We start from the raw sequence: 22,459 nt of genomic DNA, 5'->3' as shown, positions 1-22,459 counted from the left end.
GCCGTAGCAAGGTCTTTCCCTCGCTGGTAGAGGAGGTACGTTACTAGCACGCCCTTTTTTCCCCTACTGGCATGCCCTTTCCCCTACTAGCACGCCCCGACACAATTACATCATTCCGCCAAAAGCTTTTCCCAAAAAGGGTTTTTGAAAAGCAACACATTTAGGAATACAACAACAAATATACTATAGTCAAACATTCTGTCAGACCACATTCACTCCCAGGTGCGCTGGTCGTCCCGTTGGCCCCACAGATGTCTGAATCGCTCCATCTTCACCTTGATGACTCTTTGCGAGCCGTAGCAAGGTCTTTCCCTCGCTGGTAGAGGAGGTACGTTACTAGCACGCCCTTTTTTCCCCTACTGGCACGCCCCAACACAATTACATCATTCCGCCAAAAGCTTTTCCCAAAAAGGGTTTTTGAAAAGCAACACACTTAGGAATACAACAACACATATACTATAGTTAAACATTCTGTCAGACCACATTCACTCCCAGGTGCGCTGGTCGTCCCGTTGGCCCCACAGATGTCTGAATCGCTCCAACTTCACCTTGATGACTCTTTGCGAGCCGTAGCAAGGTCTTTCCCTCGCTGGTAGAGGAGGTACGTTACTAGCACGCCCTTTTTTCCCCTACTGGCACGCCCTTTCCCCTACTAGCACGCCCCGACACAATTACATCATTCCGCCAAAAGCTTTTCCCAAAAAGGGTTTTTGAAAAGCAACACACTTAGGAATACAACAACACATATACTAAACATTCGGTCAGACCACATTCGCTCCCAGGTGCGCTGGTCGTCCCGTTGGCCCCACAGACGTCTGAATCGCTCCATCTTCACCTTGATGACTCTTTGCGAGCCGTAGCAAGGTCTTTCCCTCGCTGGTAGAGGAGGTACGTTACTAGCACACCCTTTTTTCCCCTACTGGCACGCCCTTTCCCCTACTAGCACGCCCTGACACAATTACATCACCCCACCCCCCCCACCCCACCCCACCCCACCACCAACACCACCACCACCACCACCACCAAGCACGCCCTTTTTTCCCCTACTGGCACGCCCTTTCCCCTACTAGCACGCCCCGACACAATTACATCATTCCGACAAAAGCTTTTCCCAAAAAGGGTTTTTGAAAAGCAACACACTTAGGAATACAACAACACATATACTATACTTAAACATTCTGTCAGACCACATTCGCTCCCAGGTGCACTGGTCGTCCCGTTGGCCCCACAGAAGTCTGAATTGCTCCATCTTCACCTTGATGACTCTTTGCGAGCCGTAGCAAGGTCTTTCCCTCGGTGGTAGAGGAGGTACGTTACTAGCACGCCCTTGTTTCCCCTACTGGCACGCCCTTTCCCCTACTAGCACGCCCCGACACAATTACATCATTCCGCCAAAAGCTTTTCCCAAAAAGGTTTTTTGAAAAGCAACACACTTAGGAATACAACAACACATACTAAACATTCGGTCAGACCACATTCGCTCCCAGGTGCGCTGGTCGTCCCGTTGGACCCACAGACGTCTGAATCGCTCCATCTTCACCTTGATGACTCTTTGCGAGCCGTAGCAAGGTCTTTCCCTCGCTGGTAGAGGAGGTACGTTACTAGCACGCCCTTTTTTCCCCTACTGGCACGCCCTTTCCCCTACTAGCACGCCCCGACACAATTACATCATTCCGCCAAAAGCTTTTCCCAAAAAGGGTTTTTGAAAACCAACACACTTAGGAATACAACAACACATATACTAAACATTCTGTCAGACCACATTCGCTCCCAGGTGCGCTGGTCGTCCCGTTGGCCCCACAGACGTCTGAATTGCTCCATCTTCACCTTGATGACTCTTTACAAGCCGTAGCAAGGTCTTTCCCTCGCTGGTAGAGGAGGTACGTTACTAGCACGCCCTTTTTTCCCCTACTGGCACGCCCTTTCCCCTACTAGCACGCCCTTTCCCCTACTAGCACGCCCCGACACAATTACATCATTCCGCCAAAAGCTTTTCCCAAAAAGGGTTTTTGAAAACCAACACACTTAGGAATACAACAACACATATACTATAGTTAAACATTCTGTCAGACCACATTCACTCCCAGGTGCGCTGGTCGTCCCGTTGGCCCCACAGATGTCTGAATCGCTCCATCTTCACCTTGATGACTCTTTGCGAGCCGTAGCAAGGTCTTTCCCTCGCTGGTAGAGGAGGTACGTTACTAGCACGCCCTTTTTTCCCCTACTGGCACGCCCTTTCCCCTACTAGCACGCCCCGACACAATTACATCATTCCGCCAAAAGCTTTTCCCAAAAAGGGTTTTTGAAAAGCAACACACTTAGGAATACAACAACACATATACTAAACATTCGGTCAGACCACATTCGCTCCCAGGTGCGCTGGTCGTCCCGTTGGCCCCACAGACGTCTGAATCGCTCCATCTTCACCTTGATGACTCTTTGCGAGCCGTAGCAAGGTCTTTCCCTTGCGCCCTTTCCCCTACTAGCACGCCCCGACACAATTACATCATTCCGCCAAAAGCTTTTCCCAAAAAGGGTTTTTGAAAACCAACACACTTAGGAATACAACAACACATATACTATACTTAAACATTCGGTCAGACCACATTCGCTCCCAGGTGCGCTGGTCGTCCCGTTGGCCCCACAGACGTCTGAATCGCTCCATCTTCACCTTGATGACTCTTTGCGAGCCGTAGCAAGGTCTTTCCCTCGCTGGTAGAGGAGGTACGTTACTAGCACACCCTTTTTTCCCCTACTGGCACGCCCTTTCCCCTACTAGCACGCCCTGACACAATTACATCACCCCCCCCCCCACCCCACCCCACCCCACCCCACCCCACCCCACCACCACCACCACCACCACCACCACCAAGCACGCCCTTTTTTCCCCTACTGGCACGCCCTTTCCCCTACTAGCACGCCCCGACACAATTACATCATTCCGCCAAAAGCTTTTCCCAAAAAGGGTTTTTGAAAAGCAACACACTTAGGAATACAACAACACATATACTAAACATTCGGTCAGACCACATTCGCTCCCAGGTGCGCTGGTCGTCCCGTGTGCCCCACAGACGTCTGAATCGCTCCATCTTCACCTTGATGACTCTTTGCGAGCCGTAGCAAGGTCTTTCCCTTGCGCCCTTTCCCCTACTAGCACGCCCCGACACAATTACATCATTCCGCCAAAAGCTTTTCCCAAAAAGGGTTTTTGAAAACCAACACACTTAGGAATACAACAACACATATACTATACTTAAACATTCTGTCAGACCACATTCGCTCCCAGGTGCACTGGTCGTCCCGTTGGCCCCACAGACGTCTGAATTGCTCCATCTTCACCTTGATGACTCTTTGCGAGCCGTAGCAAGGTCTTTCCCTCGGTGGTAGAGGAGGTACGTTACTAGCACGCCCTTGTTTCCCCTACTGGCACGCCCTTTCCCCTACTAGCACGCCCCGACACAATTACATCATTCCGCCAAAAGCTTTTCCCAAAAAGGGTTTTTGAAAAGCAACACACTTAGGAATACAACAACACATATACTAAACATTCGGTCAGACCACATTCGCTCCCAGGTGCGCTGGTCGTCCCGTTGGCCCCACAGACGTCTGAATCGCTCCATCTTCACCTTGATGACTCTTTGCGAGCCGTAGCAAGGTCTTTCCCTCGCTGGTAGAGGAGGTACGTTACTAGCACGCCCTTTTTTCCCCTACTGGCACGCCCTTTCCCCTACTAGCACGCCCCGACACAATTACATCATTCCGCCAAAAGCTTTTCCCAAAAAGGGTTTTTGAAAACCAACACACTTAGGAATACAACAACACATATACTAAACATTCTGTCAGACCACATTCGCTCCCAGGTGCGCTGGTCGTCCCGTTGGCCCCACAGACGTCTGAATTGCTCCATCTTCACCTTGATGACTCTTTACAAGCCGTAGCAAGGTCTTTCCCTCGCTGGTAGAGGAGGTACGTTACTAGCACGCCCTTTTTTCCCCTACTAGCACGCCCTTTCCCCTACTAGCACGCCCTTTCCCCTACTAGCACGCCCCGACACAATTACATCATTCCGCCAAAAGCTTTTCCCAAAAAGGGTTTTTGAAAACCAACACACTTAGGAATACAACAACACATATACTATAGTTAAACATTCTGTCAGACCACATTCACTCCCAGGTGCGCTGGTCGTCCCGTTGGCCCCACAGATGTCTGAATCGCTCCATCTTCACCTTGATGACTCTTTGCGAGCCGTTGCAAGGTCTTTCCCTCGCTGGTAGAGGAGGTACGTTACTAGCACGCCCTTTTTTCCCCTACTGGCACGCCCTTTCCCCTACTAGCACGCCCCGACACAATTACATCATTCCGCCAAAAGCTTTTCCCAAAAAGGGTTTTTGAAAAGCAACACACTTAGGAATACAACAACAAATATACTATAGTCAAACATTCTGTCAGACCACATTCACTCCCAGGTGCGCTGGTCGTCCCGTTGGCCCCACAGATGTCTGAATCGCTCCATCTTCACCTTGATGACTCTTTGCGAGCCGTAGCAAGGTCTTTCCCTCGCTGGTAGAGGAGGTACGTTACTAGCACGCCCTTTTTTCCCCTACTGGCACGCCCCAACACAATTACATCATTCCGCCAAAAGCTTTTCCCAAAAAGGGTTTTTGAAAAGCAACACACTTAGGAATACAACAACACATATACTATAGTTAAACATTCTGTCAGACCACATTCACTCCCAGGTGCGCTGGTCGTCCCGTTGGCCCCACAGATGTCTGAATCGCTCCATCTTCACCTTGATGACTCTTTGCGAGCCGTAGCAAGGTCTTTCCCTCGCTGGTAGAGGAGGTACGTTACTAGCACGCCCTTTTTTCCCCTACTGGCATGCCCTTTCCCCTACTAGCACGCCCCGACACAATTACATCATTCCGCCAAAAGCTTTTCCCAAAAAGGGTTTTTGAAAAGCAACACACTTAGGAATACAACAACACATATACTAAACATTCGGTCAGACCACATTCGCTCCCAGGTGCGCTGGTCGTCCCGTGTGCCCCACAGACGTCTGAATCGCTCCATCTTCACCTTGATGACTCTTTGCGAGCCGTAGCAAGGTCTTTCACTTGCGCCCTTTCCCCTACTAGCACGCCCCGACACAATTACATCATTCCGCCAAAAGCTTTTCCCAAAAAGGGTTTTTGAAAACCAACACACTTAGGAATACAACAACACATATACTATACTTAAACATTCTGTCAGACCACATTCGCTCCCAGGTGCGCTGGTCGTCCCGTTGGCCCCACAGACGTCTGAATTGCTCCATCTTCACCTTGATGACTCTTTGCGAGCCGTAGCAAGGTCTTTCCCTCGCTGGTAGAGGAGGTACGTTACTAGCACGCCCTTTTTTCCCCTACTAGCACGCCCTTTCCCCTACTAGCACGCCCCGACACAATTACATCACCCCCCCCCCCCCCCCCCACTAGCACGCCCTTTTTTCCCCTACTGGCGCGCCCTTTCCCCTACTAGCACGCCCCGACACAATTACATCATTCCGCCAAAAGCTTTTCCCAAAAAGGGTTTTTGAAAAGCAACACACTTAGGAATACAACAACACATATACTATAGTTAAACATTCTGTCAGACCACATTCACTCCCAGGTGCGCTGGTCGTCCCGTTGGCCCCACAGATGTCTGAATCGCTCCATCTTCACCTTGATGACTCTTTGCGAGCCGTAGCAAGGTCTTTCCCTCGCTGGTAGAGGAGGTACGTTACTAGCACGCCCTTTTTTCCCCTACTAGCACGCCCTTTCCCCTACTAGCACGCCCCGACACAATTACATCATTCCGCCAAAAGCTTTTCCCAAAAAGGGTGTTTTTTGGACCCTGAGACCAAACGGGGCCGAGTTGGGGGTGGTCGTTATCAACTTGTGATGGCCCAAGGTATAAGATAATAGGAAATAATAGTGGAAAAAAAGGGAGCAAAAAACATCCTGAGGAGTGGACCTGGCTCCCGGCCTAATATACTATACTTCAACATTCTGTCAGACCACATTCGCTCCCAGGTGCACTGGTCGTCCCGTTGGCCCCACAGACGTCTGAATCGCTCCATCTTCACCTTGATGACTCTTTGTGAGCCGTAGCAAGGTCTTTCCCTCGCTGGTAGAGGAGGTACGTTACTAGCACGCCCTTTTTTCCCCTACTTTCCACTTGCTGGGGTTTGGTGGGGCTTGCAATGCGACACGTGAACCCAGGTGTCATGCTCATTACTTCTGATCACGCTGATTACTTTTGCCCTGATTACTTTCTGGAGAAAATCCAAACAGAAACAGTAACATGATCAAAAACAAGACACTTATGAATACAACAACACATATACTATACTTAAACATTCTTTATTGTCTGGTTAAGTCTCTTTTTTTTCACCCCTCTCTGACCAAATTTTCAATTCTCGGTTAGTACGCAGTCTCTGAATTTCACTCAATGACGGTGGTACTTGGGTGCTATCAGTAGAAAGGGATGTAAAACCTATAAAGTCAGTCTCTCTGCATCCTGTCAACGCTGTGTTTTTTGCTACAGAGTCAGCAAAATGATTACCTTTTGATACTTCTTCACCGGTTCTCATATGTGCAGCACATTTGCAAATTGCTATTTCTTTTGGCATTAACAAATTTTCAAGTAATTTATCAATCAATTTTGAATGTGCCATTGGTTTTCCGTTAGCAGTGAGGAAACCTAGATTTTTCCAAACCGGTCCATGGTCATGACATACACCGAATGCATATCGTGAGTCGGTATATATAGTGACTGAGTGACCTCTGGCAAATTCACATGCGCGTGCGAGTGCTGCAAGTTCTGCTGCCTGAGCCGAATGATTCTGTGGTAAACATTCGGTCTCAACTATCAAAAATTTTGTGCAAATGGCATATGCAGTTGAAAGCAATCCTGTATGTGGATTTCGGAGACACGATCCGTCCACATAATAAATCAATTCAGGATTTGGTAATGGTGTGTCTAATAAATCAAGCTGCGGTTTTGTCATTATTTCTACTACCTGCGTGCAGTCATGGGGTTACCCATCTTCCTCAGTTGGTAGCAGTGTAGACGTAGACGTGTAGATATGTAACTTACGTAACAAATAAGATGTAGGATTATATTATAATGTGTAAATTGTGATAGTGTTGAGTTCCCTTTCGAGAGGTCTCTCGTATTACGTAAGGCTAGCTTACGCTATGGGAAAACTCCTTCTCTCGAGAATATTGAAGACAAATCTTTAAAACGCAGTGCAGCTGCACAGCATACACAGATGAACGGCGAGTGCGGTCATTGGCTGTGCTGCGGCAACTGCACGAGCCTATGGCGTGGCGGCTCAGACGCGCAAACCAATCTGGACACTTCGTGCCCTAGCACGTCTGAGCCCGCCAGAATGGGCGTGGCCAAAGGCTTTTAAGCTATTTCTCCCATAATTAGATATGGGAGAAAAGCTTTCAGTGATAGAGCGACCACTCTCTTCTCTTGACAGTTTATATGTAGGCGCATCTCCAGACTTGACCATAGGCCAGAGATGGGCCTGCCCTCATAAAGGGCCCCCCAACCTTGGAGGCGTCTGGCGAGATCATTCTTTTCTCTTTGAAACCACACCCATACTCATGCCAGACTGACACCAGTCGGCTGCTTTCCAGGGAGTCAGGGCTTTGATGCAGCCGTGACTCGCTCTGATTAGTAAGTGGCCAGATCGCCATGCGTGAGCTGGTACACGGGGTTTCAGCCAGCGCTGAAGAGGACTCATGTGCAGTAGTTCTTCTTATGATGTAACAAGTACATCAGGATTTATGGGAAGTGTTCCCGGTTCTGGCTGACCTAGTCTATGCAGCCTAACATTGAATTATAAAAGTCTATAATGTGTTATGTGTATGCTAGGTCAAAGATATGTGTTTTTAGTCTATCTTTGAACTGACAGAGTGTGTCTGCTTCCCGGACAATGTTAGGAAGACCGTTCCAAAGTTTTGGTGCTAAATAGGAAAAGGATCTACCGCCAGCAGTTGATTTTGATATTCTAGGTATTATCAACTGGACGGAATTTTGAGATCGCAATAGACGTGAAGGACTATAATGCGTTAAGAGCTCACTCAAGTACTGCGGCGCTAAACCATTTAGTGCTTTGTAAGTGATCAGCAATATTTAAAAATGTATCCGATGTTTAATAGGGAGCCACGGCAGTGTTGACAGAACTGGGCTAATATGGTCATACTTCCTAGTTCTAGTAAGAACTCTAGCTGCTGTGTTTTGGATAGGCATGTGCCGGTATAAAATTTTCATGCTGCGATTAATTGATTGAGCTTGTATCACGGTATACGGTATTATCACAATATTTTAATTGCTCAAGAGAAACGGATGGATGGTTTTCATTATAATAAGAATTATGACACAAGTAAAAATATAATACAAATGTAATATAGTGCACATATTTAGCAAAATACTCCTCTATAGCTTTTTTTTTTTTCTAGTCAACAAACGTGCTGGTCATTAAATGGCTTTCCTGAGGTAAATGTAACGTTCTGTGACATAATTGTTCACCTGCAGCTTTATTGACCTCTTTCCGTGGTTGAAAAACACTGATTGATCGATATTATGTATGAGGCATAAAAACCTTTCGGTAAGTTGTACTGTATCTTTAAATAAAAACTAACAGATGATCGGTTTACTTGAACTGAGGCGCTACAGCGATCGGTCACGTCACATTTACAAGCACCAAAACGGTATTTATTGTCTGAATTTCGTAATAAAATGGACAGAACCTGAGAGCTGAGAATTATTTTCATATCATAAGTAACCTGCTCTGTCTAGTCTGTCGGTGTCAGTGTCCTCTTTGCTCCGCGATTTTTCTCTGCGTGAGAAAATGGATGTGTGGCGCGAGAGCGTGAAAAGTGTCGATTGCCTGAGTCTCACACTGAATGCGTAGAGTTGACAGCCCTGCTTTTAGAAGGGGGATAAATCGTCGGCAGCGTTCCTCCTTCCGCCATGCTTCTTCTCAATGTGAGGATTCATTACACTAGAGTGCGCACTGCGCCGCATGCACACAGTGCTTCTACATGTTTGATTACATCAGAGTGCGCACGTGTTTAGCGCAGCATATACGCAGTGTTTCTTTAAGCGGTTGATGGAAAATAAGCTAATGCGCGTTCTATAAATATAAATTCTGATCTATTATTTTTCACTGTATTTTGAAGTGTCCGCGATAACAATATCGTGCTTATTCATTACCGCGATTTATCGCATTACCGAATACCGGCACATGTCTAGTTTTGGACCAGCTATAATTTGTTTATTAAGCATGCAGGGCAACCACCCATAATAGCATTACAATAATCTAGCCTTGATGTCATGAACGCATGGACTAATTGTTCCGCATTTGTCAATGAGAGCATATGAAGTAATTTAGATATATCTTTAAGATGGAAAAATGCGGTTTTACAGATACTAGACACGTGACTTTCAAATGAAAGATTGGTATCAAAGAGCACACCCAGGTTCCTAACCAACGACGAAGACTTGACAGAGCAGCCATCAAGTGTTAGACAGTATTCTAGGTTATTACGTGAGGAAGTTTTTTGTCCAATAATTAGAATCTCTGTTTTTTCAGAATTAAGTAGTAGGAAATTACTAGTCATCCAATTTTTTATATCACCTATGCATTCTATTAATTTTGTGAATTGGTAAGTTTCATCAGGGCGTGAAGAAATATAGAGCTGAATACCATCAGCATAACAGTGAAAACTAATTCCATGCTTCCCAGGGGTAGCATGTACAGAGTCAAAAAAACAACGGTTCTAGTACTGAGCCTTATGGGTACGCCATACTGAACTTGTGATCGGTGAGAAATCTCTTCATTTACTGCTACAAACTGATAACGGTCAGATAAGTATGACTTAAACCATGTTAATGCATAATTTTCGAGTCTATTTAAAAGAATGTTGTGGTCAATAGTATCAAATGCAGCACTAAGCACTAAGATCGAGTAACACTAATAGAGAGATACAACCACGATCGGATGATAAGAGCAAATCATTTGTAACTCTAATGAGAGCAGTCTCAGTACTATGGTACAGTCTAAATCCTGACTGGAAATCCTCGCAGATATCATTTCTTTCTAAAAAGGAACATAGTTATGAGGATACCGCCTTTTCTAGTATCTTTGACAGAAAAGGTAGATTCGAGATCGGCCTGTAATTGACTAATTCTGTACGATCAAGTTGCGTTTTTTTAACAAGCGGTTTAATCATAGCCAGCTTAAAAGTTTTTGGTACGTATCCTAATGACAAAAATGAATTAATGATATTAAGAAGAGGATCTATGACCTCTGGAAGCATCTCTTTCAGTAGCTTAGTCGGTATAGGGTCTAACATATGGCGCTTTTCCACTGCATGGTACGGCTCGGTTCGGCTCGCTTCGCTTTTCCACTGCGTGGTACGACTCGACTCGGTACGGCACGGTTCGGTTCGTTTTAGCTCGGTTGCTTTTCAACTGCAATTAGTACCGCTTCAAAGTGGGTGGGACTGATCGTTATAGTTGCCGTCTCTACTGCCATGACATCATCATATTAAATGCGAATTTTTCATTCCGTGTTTCCCCATCCACTCCTCGGCAACCAACGAGAGGAACGTCTGCACCTCGTCCACTGACCACGATTCAGCCATTTCTTTTTTTTAAGCAAATACTTTTAAAACAGGCGCTACAGTGTTGGCTGTTGTCTACTGGCTATTTAAATCTAGATAGCGGGTTTAGTGTCTCGTGTCGTAAATACAATGACGCTGGTAGTGATGATTCTGTCTGACCAATCAGTGATCTGCAGTGTTTTCATGTCACATTTTAGTATCGGTACGGTACGCTTGGAACCTCAACAGAGGTGGTACCACTGCATGGTACGGTACGGCTCGGTTCGGTACGGCACGCTTTGGCGCTTTTCCAATGCATGGTATGGTACGGCTCGGTTCGGTACGGCTCACTTATGATGCATTTCCACTGCATGGTACGGTACGGTATGGCTCGCTTTAAATGGTACCACCTCTGTTGAGGTTCCAAGCGTACCGTACCGATTTACACGTTTACACGAGACTACATAATGATCTGAGATGTCATCGCTCTGCTGCAGAATGTGTGATAATATTAGATCTAGAGTATGATTACGACAATGAGTAAGTCCTGACACATGTTGTCTAACTCCAATAGAGTTAAGAATGTCTTTAAATGCCAGTCCCAATGCATCTTTTTCGTTATCTACATGTATATTAAAATCACCAACAATTATGTCTTTATCTGCAACCAGTACTAACTCTGATAGAAAGTCAGCAAATTCTTTGATAAAGTCTATATGGTGCCCTGGTGGCCTGTATTCTCCAGCACAAATCTCAAACGTGATTTATCATTTACACTATATATTGCTATATTAAGCACCAACACTTCAAAAGAATTATATTTGAAACTAGACTTCTTAGTAATTCTAAAAATATTACTATAAATTACAGCAACACCTCCCCCTTTGCCTTTCAGACGAGGTTCATGTTTATAACAGTAATCTTGCGGGGTGGTCTCATTTAAAGTAATGTAATCGTTTGGTTTTAGCCAGGTTTCTGTCAAACCAAAGTCCTTTTAGGCAAGTCGTGCCACTCGGCCGCCATCTTGGCAACGCCTCCGGGCAGCTATTTCGGACTAACAAGACCAGGCTCCTATCTAAATGAATGGGCAGAGTCAGAACTGCACTTTCACTGGTCACCGGGACATAAAAACTGCATATAGAAACAGCAGTAAAATGTGATAAAAATCGCTGAAAAAGTTTGATGACTTTGCCCCAAAATAAGGTTTAAAATGCCTTTTTCCCCACAGGTTATACTTTACTACGCATGCGCAAGGGTTCACGACACCAACTTCATTTACGTCTCTATCCAGAATGCCGGTGTTGTGCAATAATCAATGTCAATATTGCTCTCCATTATTTAAATATAGGCAGGTTTGCACTTTATCAGTAATAACAATGTATTGTATAGATCAGTTGTTTTAACTATTTATTAACATGAATCGGTTCAAAGGAGTCATTAGTTCGCGAATTGGACGTGTCATACGGTTGTGTGATTATCCCAGCAGTTAGGACATGGACATCCCACAAGGTTAGTGTCAACACAGAAAACATTACATCACTGGATAGGTTTTTTCGTTTATTTAGAGAGTAATTTTATGTCAACTGAATGTGCGGAACGCATTTCAGAGAAGATAAGGCAACGTATTTTAGCACAATTCACACCCAGCGGTAATTCAGGAAAAAAAAAATCTCCGAATGCTCCACATGAAACTTTGGTCTTCCGACCTTTTACCATATTGTCGTTTTATTTTGATTAATATGCGTGCGGGAGAGAGAGCAAGACAGCGCTTAATTTGGAGACGGTGAAGTCTTATTTCCACTTTCGTCTGGCTCCGAAGAGAGAGAGAGAGAGAGAGAGAGAGAGAGAGGAGAGAGAGAGAGAGAGAGAGAGAGAGAGAGAGAGAGAGAGGAGAGAGAGAGAGAGAGAGAGAGAGAGAGAGAGAGAGAGAGAGAGAGAGAGTGCGCGCGCGCGACCGGGGCTCTCTCTCTCTCTGCTGTCGCAAAACCTCAACTGTGCGCATGCGTCAGTGGAACCAGACGATAGGCTTAAATGTTTCCTGGCTTGACTTTTAAAAGCAGATGATTGGCTTTCCAGCGGGAGGGGCGGGACATGTGCATACAACCGCCATCTTTGCCGTTACGGGTTTACCTTATATAGTTGTATTGAGGATTAAGGAAGTGGCATGTCTCTTATATAAATTGTCTCTGGTCAAACACAGCACATCTACAGTGCTGGTCAGAATTATTTGCCCCCTTGGTAAATATGATCAAAGATGGCTGTAAAAAATAAATCTGCATTGTTTATCCTTATATATATATTTTTTTTTTATGCAAAATTTATGCAAAAATATAACCTTTTTTTAAAGTTAAATAATTGAAAGTGTGTGTGTGTGTGTGTGTGTGTGTGTGTGTGTGTGTGTGTGTGTGTGTGTGTGTGTGTGTGTGTGTGTGTGTGTGTGTGTGTGTGTGTGTGTGAAATACATGAAATAAACATTTTGAAATAACTGTTTTTTCTCCAAAACACATTGGGAACAATTATTTGCCCCCTTTTATTAAAGGAGCCGTATGTAAGATTGTGGCCAAAACTGGTACTGCAATCACTTTCAAATTACTGTAGAGCGGTGTATCCCCTCCCCCTCCCCCCTGACTCAAGGTTGCCAGATAGGCTGCAGGATCCAGCACGAACGTAGGCTGCTACGTAGCTGTGGTAACTAGAGCAGAGCTGGCAACCCCGGTGCCGAAAACACTACTGACTTCGTGATTGGTAGATAGGTGGAGGGTGGTGCTTCAGGCCAAAACACAAGATGACAACATCAACATCAGTTGAGGGCTGCAACTCCACTTTTTAAATGACAATATCCTGGCCGGACTACTGTTGTCAGTGATATAAGTATTTGAAATGAACATGATTTCTTAATGTCTAGTGACATATCAGGACCATTTTATGATTAATTGAAATACATTTCTTACATACAGCTCCTTTAAATACTTGTTGCAACCTTTTTCCAAGATAACAGCTCTGAGTCTTCTCCTATAATGTCTGATGAGTTTGGAGAACACCTGACAAGAAATCAGAGACCATTCATCGATACAGAATCTCTCCAGATCCTTCAGATTCCCAGATCCATGTTGGCGCTTCTTCTCTTCAGTTCAGCCCACTCATTTTCTATAGGGTTCAGGTCTGGGGACTGGGATGGCCATTGCAGATGCTTGGTTTTGTGTTCAGTGACCCATTTTATTTATTTATTTATTTTTATGTTAGTTTTTGGATCACTGTCCTGTTGGAAGATCCAAACATGGCCCGTTATAAGATTTCTAGCACAGGCTGTCAGGTTTGATTTTTTATCTGATGGTATTTGATCGAATCCATGATGCCATGTATCTGAACAAGATGTCCAGGACCTCTGGCAGAAAATTAGGCCCACATCATTAAAGATACAGCAGAGTATTTCATTTTATACATGGGATACTTTTTATCCCTGTATGAAGCAAACCCATGTTAAGTGTTTGCTGCCAAAAAGCTCTTTTTTTTTTTTTTTTTATCTGACCATAGAACCCGTCCCGTTTGAAGTTCCAGTAGTGTCAGTTACTTTTCAAACATTCTATGGACAGATGAAACAAACAAAAAAAAGAGCTTTTTGGCAGCAAACACTTAAGAGGGGTTTGATTCATACAGGGATAAAAAAGTACCCCATGTGTAAAATGAAATACTCTGCTGTATCTTTAATGCTGTGGGCCTAATTTTCTGCCAGAGGTCCTGGACATCTTGTTCAGATACATGGCATCATGGATTTGATCAAATACCAACAGATAAAAAATCTAAACCTGACAGCCTGTGCTAGAAATCTTATAATGGGCCATGTTTGGATCTTCCAACAGGACAGTGATCCAAAAAAAAATTTAAAATAAAATGGGTCACTGAGCACAAAACCAAGCATCTGCAATGGCCATCCCAGTCCCCAGACCTGAACCCCTATAGAAAATGAGTAGGCTGAACTGAAGAGAAGAAGCGCCAACATGGATCTGGGAATCTGAAGGATCTGGAGAGATTCTGTATGGAGGAATGGTCTCTGATCTTTTGTCAGGTGTTCTCCAAACTCATCAGGCATTATAGGAGAAGATTTAGAGCTGTTATCTTGGAAAAAGGAGGTTGCAAAAAATATTTAATAAAAGGGGGCACTTAATTTTTCCCAATGTGTTTTAGAGAAAAACATTTATTTCTTAATGTGATTTTCCCCCCCACTTTCAATCATTTTACTTCAATGAAAGGTTAGATTTTTTTATTTTTTTATTTTTTATAAAATATCAAAAGGATTAACAATGCAGATTTTTTTTTACAGCAATCTTTGCATATTTACCAAGGGGGCAAATAATTCTGACCAGCACTGACACATGTTGTCTAACTCCAATAGAGTTAAGAATGTCTTTAAATGCCAGTCCCAATGCATCTTTTTCGTTATCTACATGTATATTAAAATCACCAACAATTATGACTTTATCTGCAACCAGTACTAACTCTGATAGAAATTCAGCAAATTCTTTGATAAAGTCTGTAGGGTGCCCTGGTGGCCTGTATACAATAGCCAGCACAAATCTCAAACGTGATTTATCATGTACAATATATATTGCTATATTAAGCACCAACACTTCAAAATAATTATATTTGAAACTAGACTTCTTAGTAATTCTAAAAATATTACTATAAATTACAGCAACACCTCCCCCTTTGCCTTTCAGACGAGGTTCATGTTTATACCAGTAATCTTGCGGGGTGGTCTCATTTAAAGTAATGTAATCGTTTGGTTTTAGCCAGGTTTCTGTCAAACACAGCACATCTACAGTGCTGGTCAGAATTATTTGCCCCCTTGGTAAATATGATCAAAGATGGCTGTAAAAAATAAATCTGCATTGTTTATCCTTATGATATATATATATATATATATATATATATTTTTTTTTTTTTATGCAAAAATATAACCTTTTTTTGAAGTAAAATAATTGAAAGTGGGGGGGAAGTCACATTTTGAAATACATGTTTTTCTCCAAAACACATTGGGAACAGTTATTTGCCCCCTTTTATTAAATACTTGTTGCAACCTCCTTTTTCCAAGATAACAGCTCTGAGTCTTCTCCTATAATGTCTGATGAGTTTGGAGAACACCTGACAAGAAATCAGAGACCATTCATCGATACAGAATCTCTCCAGATCCTTCAGATTCCCAGATCCATGTTGGCGCTTCTTCTCTTCAGTTCAACCCACTCATTTTCTATAGGGTTCAGGTCTGGGGACTGGGATGGCCATTGCAGATGCTTGGTTTTGTGCTCAGTGACCCATTTTTTATTTTATTTTGATGTTTGTTTTTGGATCACTGTCCTGTTGGAAGATCCAAACATGGCCCATTATAAGACTTCTAGCACAGGCTGTCAGGTTTTGATTTTTTATCTGTTGGTATTTGATTGAATCCATGATGCCATGTATCTGAACAAGATGTCCAGGACCTCTGGCAGAAAATTAGGCCCACATCATTTTACACATGGGGGTACATCATTTTACACATGGGGTACTTTTTTATCCCTTTATGAATCAAACCCATATTAAGTGTTTGCTGCCAAAAAGCTCTTTTTTTGTTTGTTTCATCTGTCTATAGAAAGTTTGAAAAGTAACTGACACTACTGGAACTTCAAACGGGACGGGTTCAATGGTCAGATGAAACAAAGAAATTAGCTTTTCTGGCAGCAAACACTTAAGAGGGGTTTGGTGCACACAGGTATAAAAAGTACCCCATGTGTAAAATTAAATACTCTGCTGTATCTTTAATTATCTCTAATTTTCTGCCAGAGGTCCTGGACATCTTGTTCAGATACATGGCATCATGGATTTGATCAAATACGAACAGATAAAAAAATCAAAACCTGACAGCCTGTGCTAGAAATCTTATAATGGGCCATGTTTGGATCTTCCAACAGGACAGTGATCCAAAAATAAAATGAAAAAAATGGGTCACTGAGCACAAAACCAAGCATCTGCAATGGCCATCCCAGTCCCCAGACCTGAACCCTATAGAAAATGAGGCTGAACTGAAGAGAAGAAGCGCCAACATGGATCTGGGAATTTGAAGGATCTGGAGAGATGCTGTATGGAGGAATGGTCTCTGATCTTTTGTCAGGTGTTCTCCAAACTCATCAGGCATTATAGGAGAAGATTTAGAGCTGTTATCTTGGAAAAAGGAGGTTGCAAAAAATATTTAATAAAAGGGGGCACTTAATTGTTCCCAATGTGTTTTGTAAAAAAAACATTTCATAATGTGATTTCCCCCTCACTTTCAATCATTTTACTTCAATGAAAGGTTAGATTATTATATATTTTTTTTTTTATAAAATATCAAAAGGATTAACAATGCAGATTTTTTTTTTTTACAGCAATCTTTGATCATATTTACCAAGGGGGCAAATAATTCTGACCAGCACTGTAGATTATAGTCTGTAATCATATCATTAAAGGGATACTCCACCGTTTTTTCATATTAAACTATGTTATTCCCTTAACTAAGACGAGTTGATACATACCTCTCTCATCTCAGTGCGTGCACTCAATCGCTCTGACGCGCGGTGACACTCTGATAGTACTTAGCTTAGCCCAGTATATTCAATGGTATCTGACAGCAATGAATTTAGAAGTGACCAAACACATCAACGTTTTCCCTATTTAAAAACAGTTACACGAGTAGTTATACGATCAAGTATGGTGACACAAAATAAAACGTGGCGCTTTTCTAAGCGGGTTAAAAAGGATAACTATAATGTATGGCGGAATAGCACTTTTGGAAGTAGTTCGACTCGGCGCAGTAAAAAGTCACCCCTGATCCTCTTCCCACTATTGACAGAAGTGAGAGGAAGAGGATCAGGCGTGACTTTTTACTGCGCCGAAAAAGTCTTCTCAAAAAAAGCAAGAACAAATATTACTGACCCCAAACTTTTGAACGGTAGTGTAGGATATATTGTTTACAAAAATGTTCTGTATTTTTCATCAAATAAATGCAGGCTTGATGAGCATAAGAGACTTCTTTCAAATACATAAACATAATAATGTTTCCAAACTTTTGACCAGTAACTTACTCTACATGCATTTTTTATATATTATTAATACTCTCACACACCCAGGGGCGTCAGACAGGGGGTAATAGTGGAACTGAGTAACAGGGGCCCTTGGCGAAGGGGGGGCCCCACAAAGATATATTGATATATATTGGTGTTGTGAGGGGCCCACCTCTTGGTTCTGTGACTGGGGCCCAACATTTGGTGCTACACCCCTGCACACACCAACGTATAATATAATATACAGTATGATGCAGACCAGACTACGGTCTACAATCGTCCTCATCCAAACACGTAACGTTACCTCTATCCATGATCACATCTTCAGTCAGCCCGAATGTGTTGTGCAGGATATTTCTGAACTGGACCCTGTCGAGTCCCTGAGCCGCTCTTCTCTCTGCCTGCTCTCCCACCAGTCCGGTGAAAAGCCTTATCAGACACCCCACCTCTGCTATACTAACTACAACACAATCACAATACTGTCAAGTCACTAAACACAGTGTTTATTGTAAGTAATACCGCGTTCCAGGCAACCTGTAACCCTTGTTTTTCCAACTCGTAACTGGGAGTACATCGATCTAGCACGAGTTCACGGGTGGGAAGTCACGGGTTTGACTGCCGTTCCAGTGCACTTTCACGGGTATAAGGTTGGAAAAACACGGGTTACAGGTTGCCTGGAACGATGTACTCCCAGTTACGAGTTGGAAAAACACGGGTTACAGGTTGCCTGGATAATAACTTTATAAAACAGGACATATATCACATATATCAGGACACTTTCACGGGTATAAGGTTGGAAAAACACGGGTTACAGGTTGCCTGGAACGATGTACTCCCAGTTACGAGTTGGAAAAACACGGGTTACAGGTTGCCTGGATAATAACTTTATAAAACAGGACATATATCACATATATCAGGACACTTTCACGGGTATAAGGTTGGAAAAACACGGGTTACAGGTTGCCTGGAACGATGTACTCCCAGTTACGAGTTGGAAAAACACGGGTTACAGGTTGCCTGGATAATAACTTTATAAAACAGGACATATATCACAAATATCAGGACACTTTCACGGGTATAAGGTTGGAAAAACACGGGTAACAGGTTGCCTGGAACGATGTAACGTTACTCCCAGTTACGAGTTGGAAAAACACGGGTTACAGGTTGCCTGGATAATAACTTTATAAAACAGGACATATACGGGTGATGAACAGCTGGTAGCAATTTTTATTTTTTATTTTTATTAGAATTATATTATAAAGAATAATATTAACTGGCATATAAGAAGAAAAAAACATTCGTTAATAAATACTTACAATGTTTGACTTCCTTTCATAAAGTTTCAGCGAGGTTTTGAATCATTTTTCTGTTCATTGCCGACATTTTCTGCTAACGTTAGTTCGATTCTCACCTTACAAGTGTTTTGTTATATGTTGCTATAGAAACGCAGGCGGAGCAATGTAGCGATGACGGGTGACACGTGAGGATCGCATATCATAAACATCGAGACAACTTCATTATCTTGAAGCGTAAATTCTTTATTCATAAATGTCGATTGGCTAAATCACCTTTTTTGTTACGAACTTGCTCTTATAATGAAGTCGCTTAAAGTTTTGGAAAATGTCAAATGTGTCGTATTATGAATAGTTCACCCAAAAATGAAAATTCTGTCATAATTTACAGGTTTGTCTTAAAGCATATTAAAACACCACATAGACATATAAACAACATTAAAAACTTGATTTTCACCACAGGGGGGGACTTTAAAAGATGAATTCATAAACACTTATTAAACACTCGTGGACAAAATACCAGGGGCCTCATTCATAACCGTTGCGTACGCACAAAACAGGCCATGAAAGAGGCGTCCGCCACTTCCGACGCACAAGTTCAGTTGTGATTTATAAAAACAAACTTGACGGGAAAATTTGCGCATCTGCACGCAAACTCTGACCCCATGCGTACGAACGTTTTGGAGATGGAGCAGTTTGGCGACACCGATGGTGAGCTGGAGTTAAATGTTTTTTTGGTCACTGTTAGACAGAAAATCTAAAGAAATGTAAACATATACAGAAAGATAATACAAATATAATTTCACTCACCATGCCTATGACTTGAAGCAAATATCCATCCCTTCTTAAATGTCCGCGCCAGCGAGCGCGTTGGGCCGTTTAGTGAAACTGACGCAAATAACAGTTTAAATGTATAGCGGACTTAGGTAAAGTTGGTTTTATATCCGCACATTCGCGTTAAATAACTTTTTCAATTAAATAGTCAATAGTCAATAAAGCTATTTTTTTTCAGATTCGAAGCAGCTACATGATATTGACAACAAAGATTGTGAACTACAAACTTTTCTACAATCGATCAAAATGGGCAAGTATATTATAATGCATACATACTTTAGTAGAATATTCAATGTAGTGTGGTAACCAAGATAGGGACCGTCTAAAAAGTTCATATTGTTTTTCATCGTGTGCAAACAGACAACTACATTTTAGCCAACTGCAGATGCACTGGCAAATATCTCTCACATTATGTGTTCTGATGCTATAGAATGTCCTTTAGCAACAAAACCTGCATTATAATGATGGTGTTTAAAAAGGTGTTTATGAAATAGCCTACCGGTAATAATGAATGAACCTGTACATGAACTGTAATTTGGTAACAATCCAGACTGTAGAAAGTGGAAAATCATGTTTAATCTCCTGAACATAGTTAATCGCTTCATTTTACAACCGTTTTTATTTATTTATTTATTTATTTATTTGGAAAAAAAATGAAAAAGAACTGTGTAAGTGTGGTGGTTTTAATAATGACATGATTTATTTCAAACGGTTTTGAAAAGCATCAAGACGACTGCTACAAAGCAAGTTGGATCATCTTGTCTGGACCCTACAGAACATACTACAGCCCATGTCTTGCTGTTTTATTCACCTCTGTTTTTCTGTTTTTATCTGTGATAAAGACTGTGTAACAGTGTTTTCCATAAAAAGAATGGCTAAACTCTATTTTATGTTTTCCTGTTGTATGACATCTGTGTTTAACATTGAACTCTAACAATAACACAATTCATGTACATTGATTGATGTTTACAGTCCTGCAGAAATATTACGTGGTACTGAATCCATCAGATTATTGACAAGTACTCAGAAAACATGACAGCAAACATGATGTTTATTTTGGGTGTGGAGGGTGTGGATTTTGGAATAAACTGCTGCTTCAATGTAAATGTAATAAGTGACTTATCAAGGTATTCATCAATATTTTTCTTTCTAAATATCACATGAGTTGAATGACTTCTCTAGGCTTGTGAGATTTTACTTTGTTATAGAAGTTACCAGTGTAATTACTGAAATGTTCTTTTCATGTATTCTTTAATGTCTGTATCTGATATCTGAATGCAGTAACAATGCTTGCTAATTTAGCCCGGCTTCCAGAAATGAATCTGGAATCAGAAATGTTGAGATATTTTGTTGATATTAAGTCATTGATTGTCTGTTTTATAAAGGGAATTATGGGGCGGAGATAATTTGCCAGGACAAGTGGGGTGAGGCATACACACATTGTCTGGTACCCTAAAAGTGTCAGTCAGAAAGTTGTTTATTTTATGTTCATCTTAATACAATACACAATACAGAACTGCACAACAATGTGTTGTACAAGGAACAGCAGTTATACTTTTACCTAATACATTTATCAAAGTTAATTGAGTGATCACTGGAACATGCTATAACCTCTGGAACATGAAAAAAAGGTGAAATTAGAATAATTTCTTCAGAATATGATTGTAGTATACTTACAGTAAGGTAGGTATTGGCAGTATTCAACATGTAGTAGGTCAGTCTGATCACTAGGAAATTACTACAACCATTGGAATATATATATAAAAACACTATAGGTGAATTACAGTTTATTACATAAACATATGTAATAAACACATGTAATAATGTTTATTACATAAATATATTTGATAATTGTACAGTAAGGGAGTTATTGTCAAAATTGCACCTGTAGTAAGTCAGTGTGGTCACTAGGAAAGCACTACAGCCTTTGGAACAGGAAAAAATTATTTGTTTATTGTACTGTTTGGGGGGGTACAGTTGTAAGACCCAGGACCAGATAATATGATGAAATTAGACCAGGAGTCGTGAAATTCAATCAAATAAGTAAAATTTTACTGAAGAATAGTCTGTAGTTAAATTGGTAGAGCCAGCGTCAAAGTCACGAGGAGGTCGCAAGCCAACTCTACCTTACAAACAAATCTCACACAATTATACCTTTTCCAAGGACATGCATTACATAATCGTTTACTTCTGATTGGCTAAGAGAACATAAAGTCTAAACAATAATACATTTTTGATAGATAAGTGGGTATATCACCGTTAATCTGAATATTTGTCGTCCATTTCCGAGATTTAAGTCCGTGGTGACCTTCTTCCAGGGTCCAAGAATGTTGTATATCACAAAGTTGTATATCACAAGGGGGTGCAGACTAACTTTTTTTTTTTTATAGGCCTACATGCCATGGGATTAATCAATGCATGCTGATGAATGATGTATAATAATAATAATTAATCCGCATACCCTAGTTCCCTTTCGTGGTCACTCCGAGTTACGTCGGATGACGACGATTGGGGTTTCGCTTAGAAGCCTATCACCTTCGAGTATATAAAACGAGCCAATGGCAATGAAATGCCATGGGTCTGCGGAATTTGCATAGCGTAACTCCGCCCG

General features: G+C 42.1%; 1 protein-coding gene and 2 long non-coding RNA genes across 3 annotated transcripts in view; 2 read left to right on the top strand and 1 right to left on the bottom strand.

Moving 5' to 3' along the window:
• The window catches only part of clxn (calaxin), a 49,953-nt gene extending 30,856 nt beyond the window's left edge, over window positions 1–19,097 (bottom strand). The window contains exons 1-2 of the mRNA XM_082187130.1: window positions 19,039–19,097; window positions 18,027–18,182 (exon numbers count right to left, since the gene is read on the bottom strand). Coding sequence (XP_082043256.1) covers window positions 18,027–18,036 — 10 coding nt within the window. The 5' untranslated portion in view covers window positions 18,037–18,182; window positions 19,039–19,097. The remainder of the gene's footprint in view (window positions 1–18,026; window positions 18,183–19,038) is intronic.
• LOC309510780 lies at window positions 17,038–17,459 on the top strand. The gene is made up of 2 exons (XR_014210434.1): window positions 17,038–17,236; window positions 17,303–17,459. It is a non-coding gene; the product is annotated as an uncharacterized lncRNA (long non-coding RNA).
• Window positions 18,297–18,743, top strand: LOC309511800. Its single transcript, XR_014210765.1, has 3 exons — window positions 18,297–18,444; window positions 18,537–18,589; window positions 18,682–18,743. It is a non-coding gene; the product is annotated as an uncharacterized lncRNA (long non-coding RNA).
• Window positions 19,098–22,459: the final 3,362 nt, after the last annotated feature.

Source organism: Leuciscus leuciscus (assembly GCF_965113295.1).
Source record: "Leuciscus leuciscus genome assembly, chromosome: 12".
NCBI classification, from domain to species: Eukaryota; Metazoa; Chordata; class Actinopteri; order Cypriniformes; family Leuciscidae; genus Leuciscus; species Leuciscus leuciscus.
The sequence above is the reverse complement of the archived record's forward strand: the minus strand, read 5'-3'. Positions and strand labels throughout refer to the sequence as shown.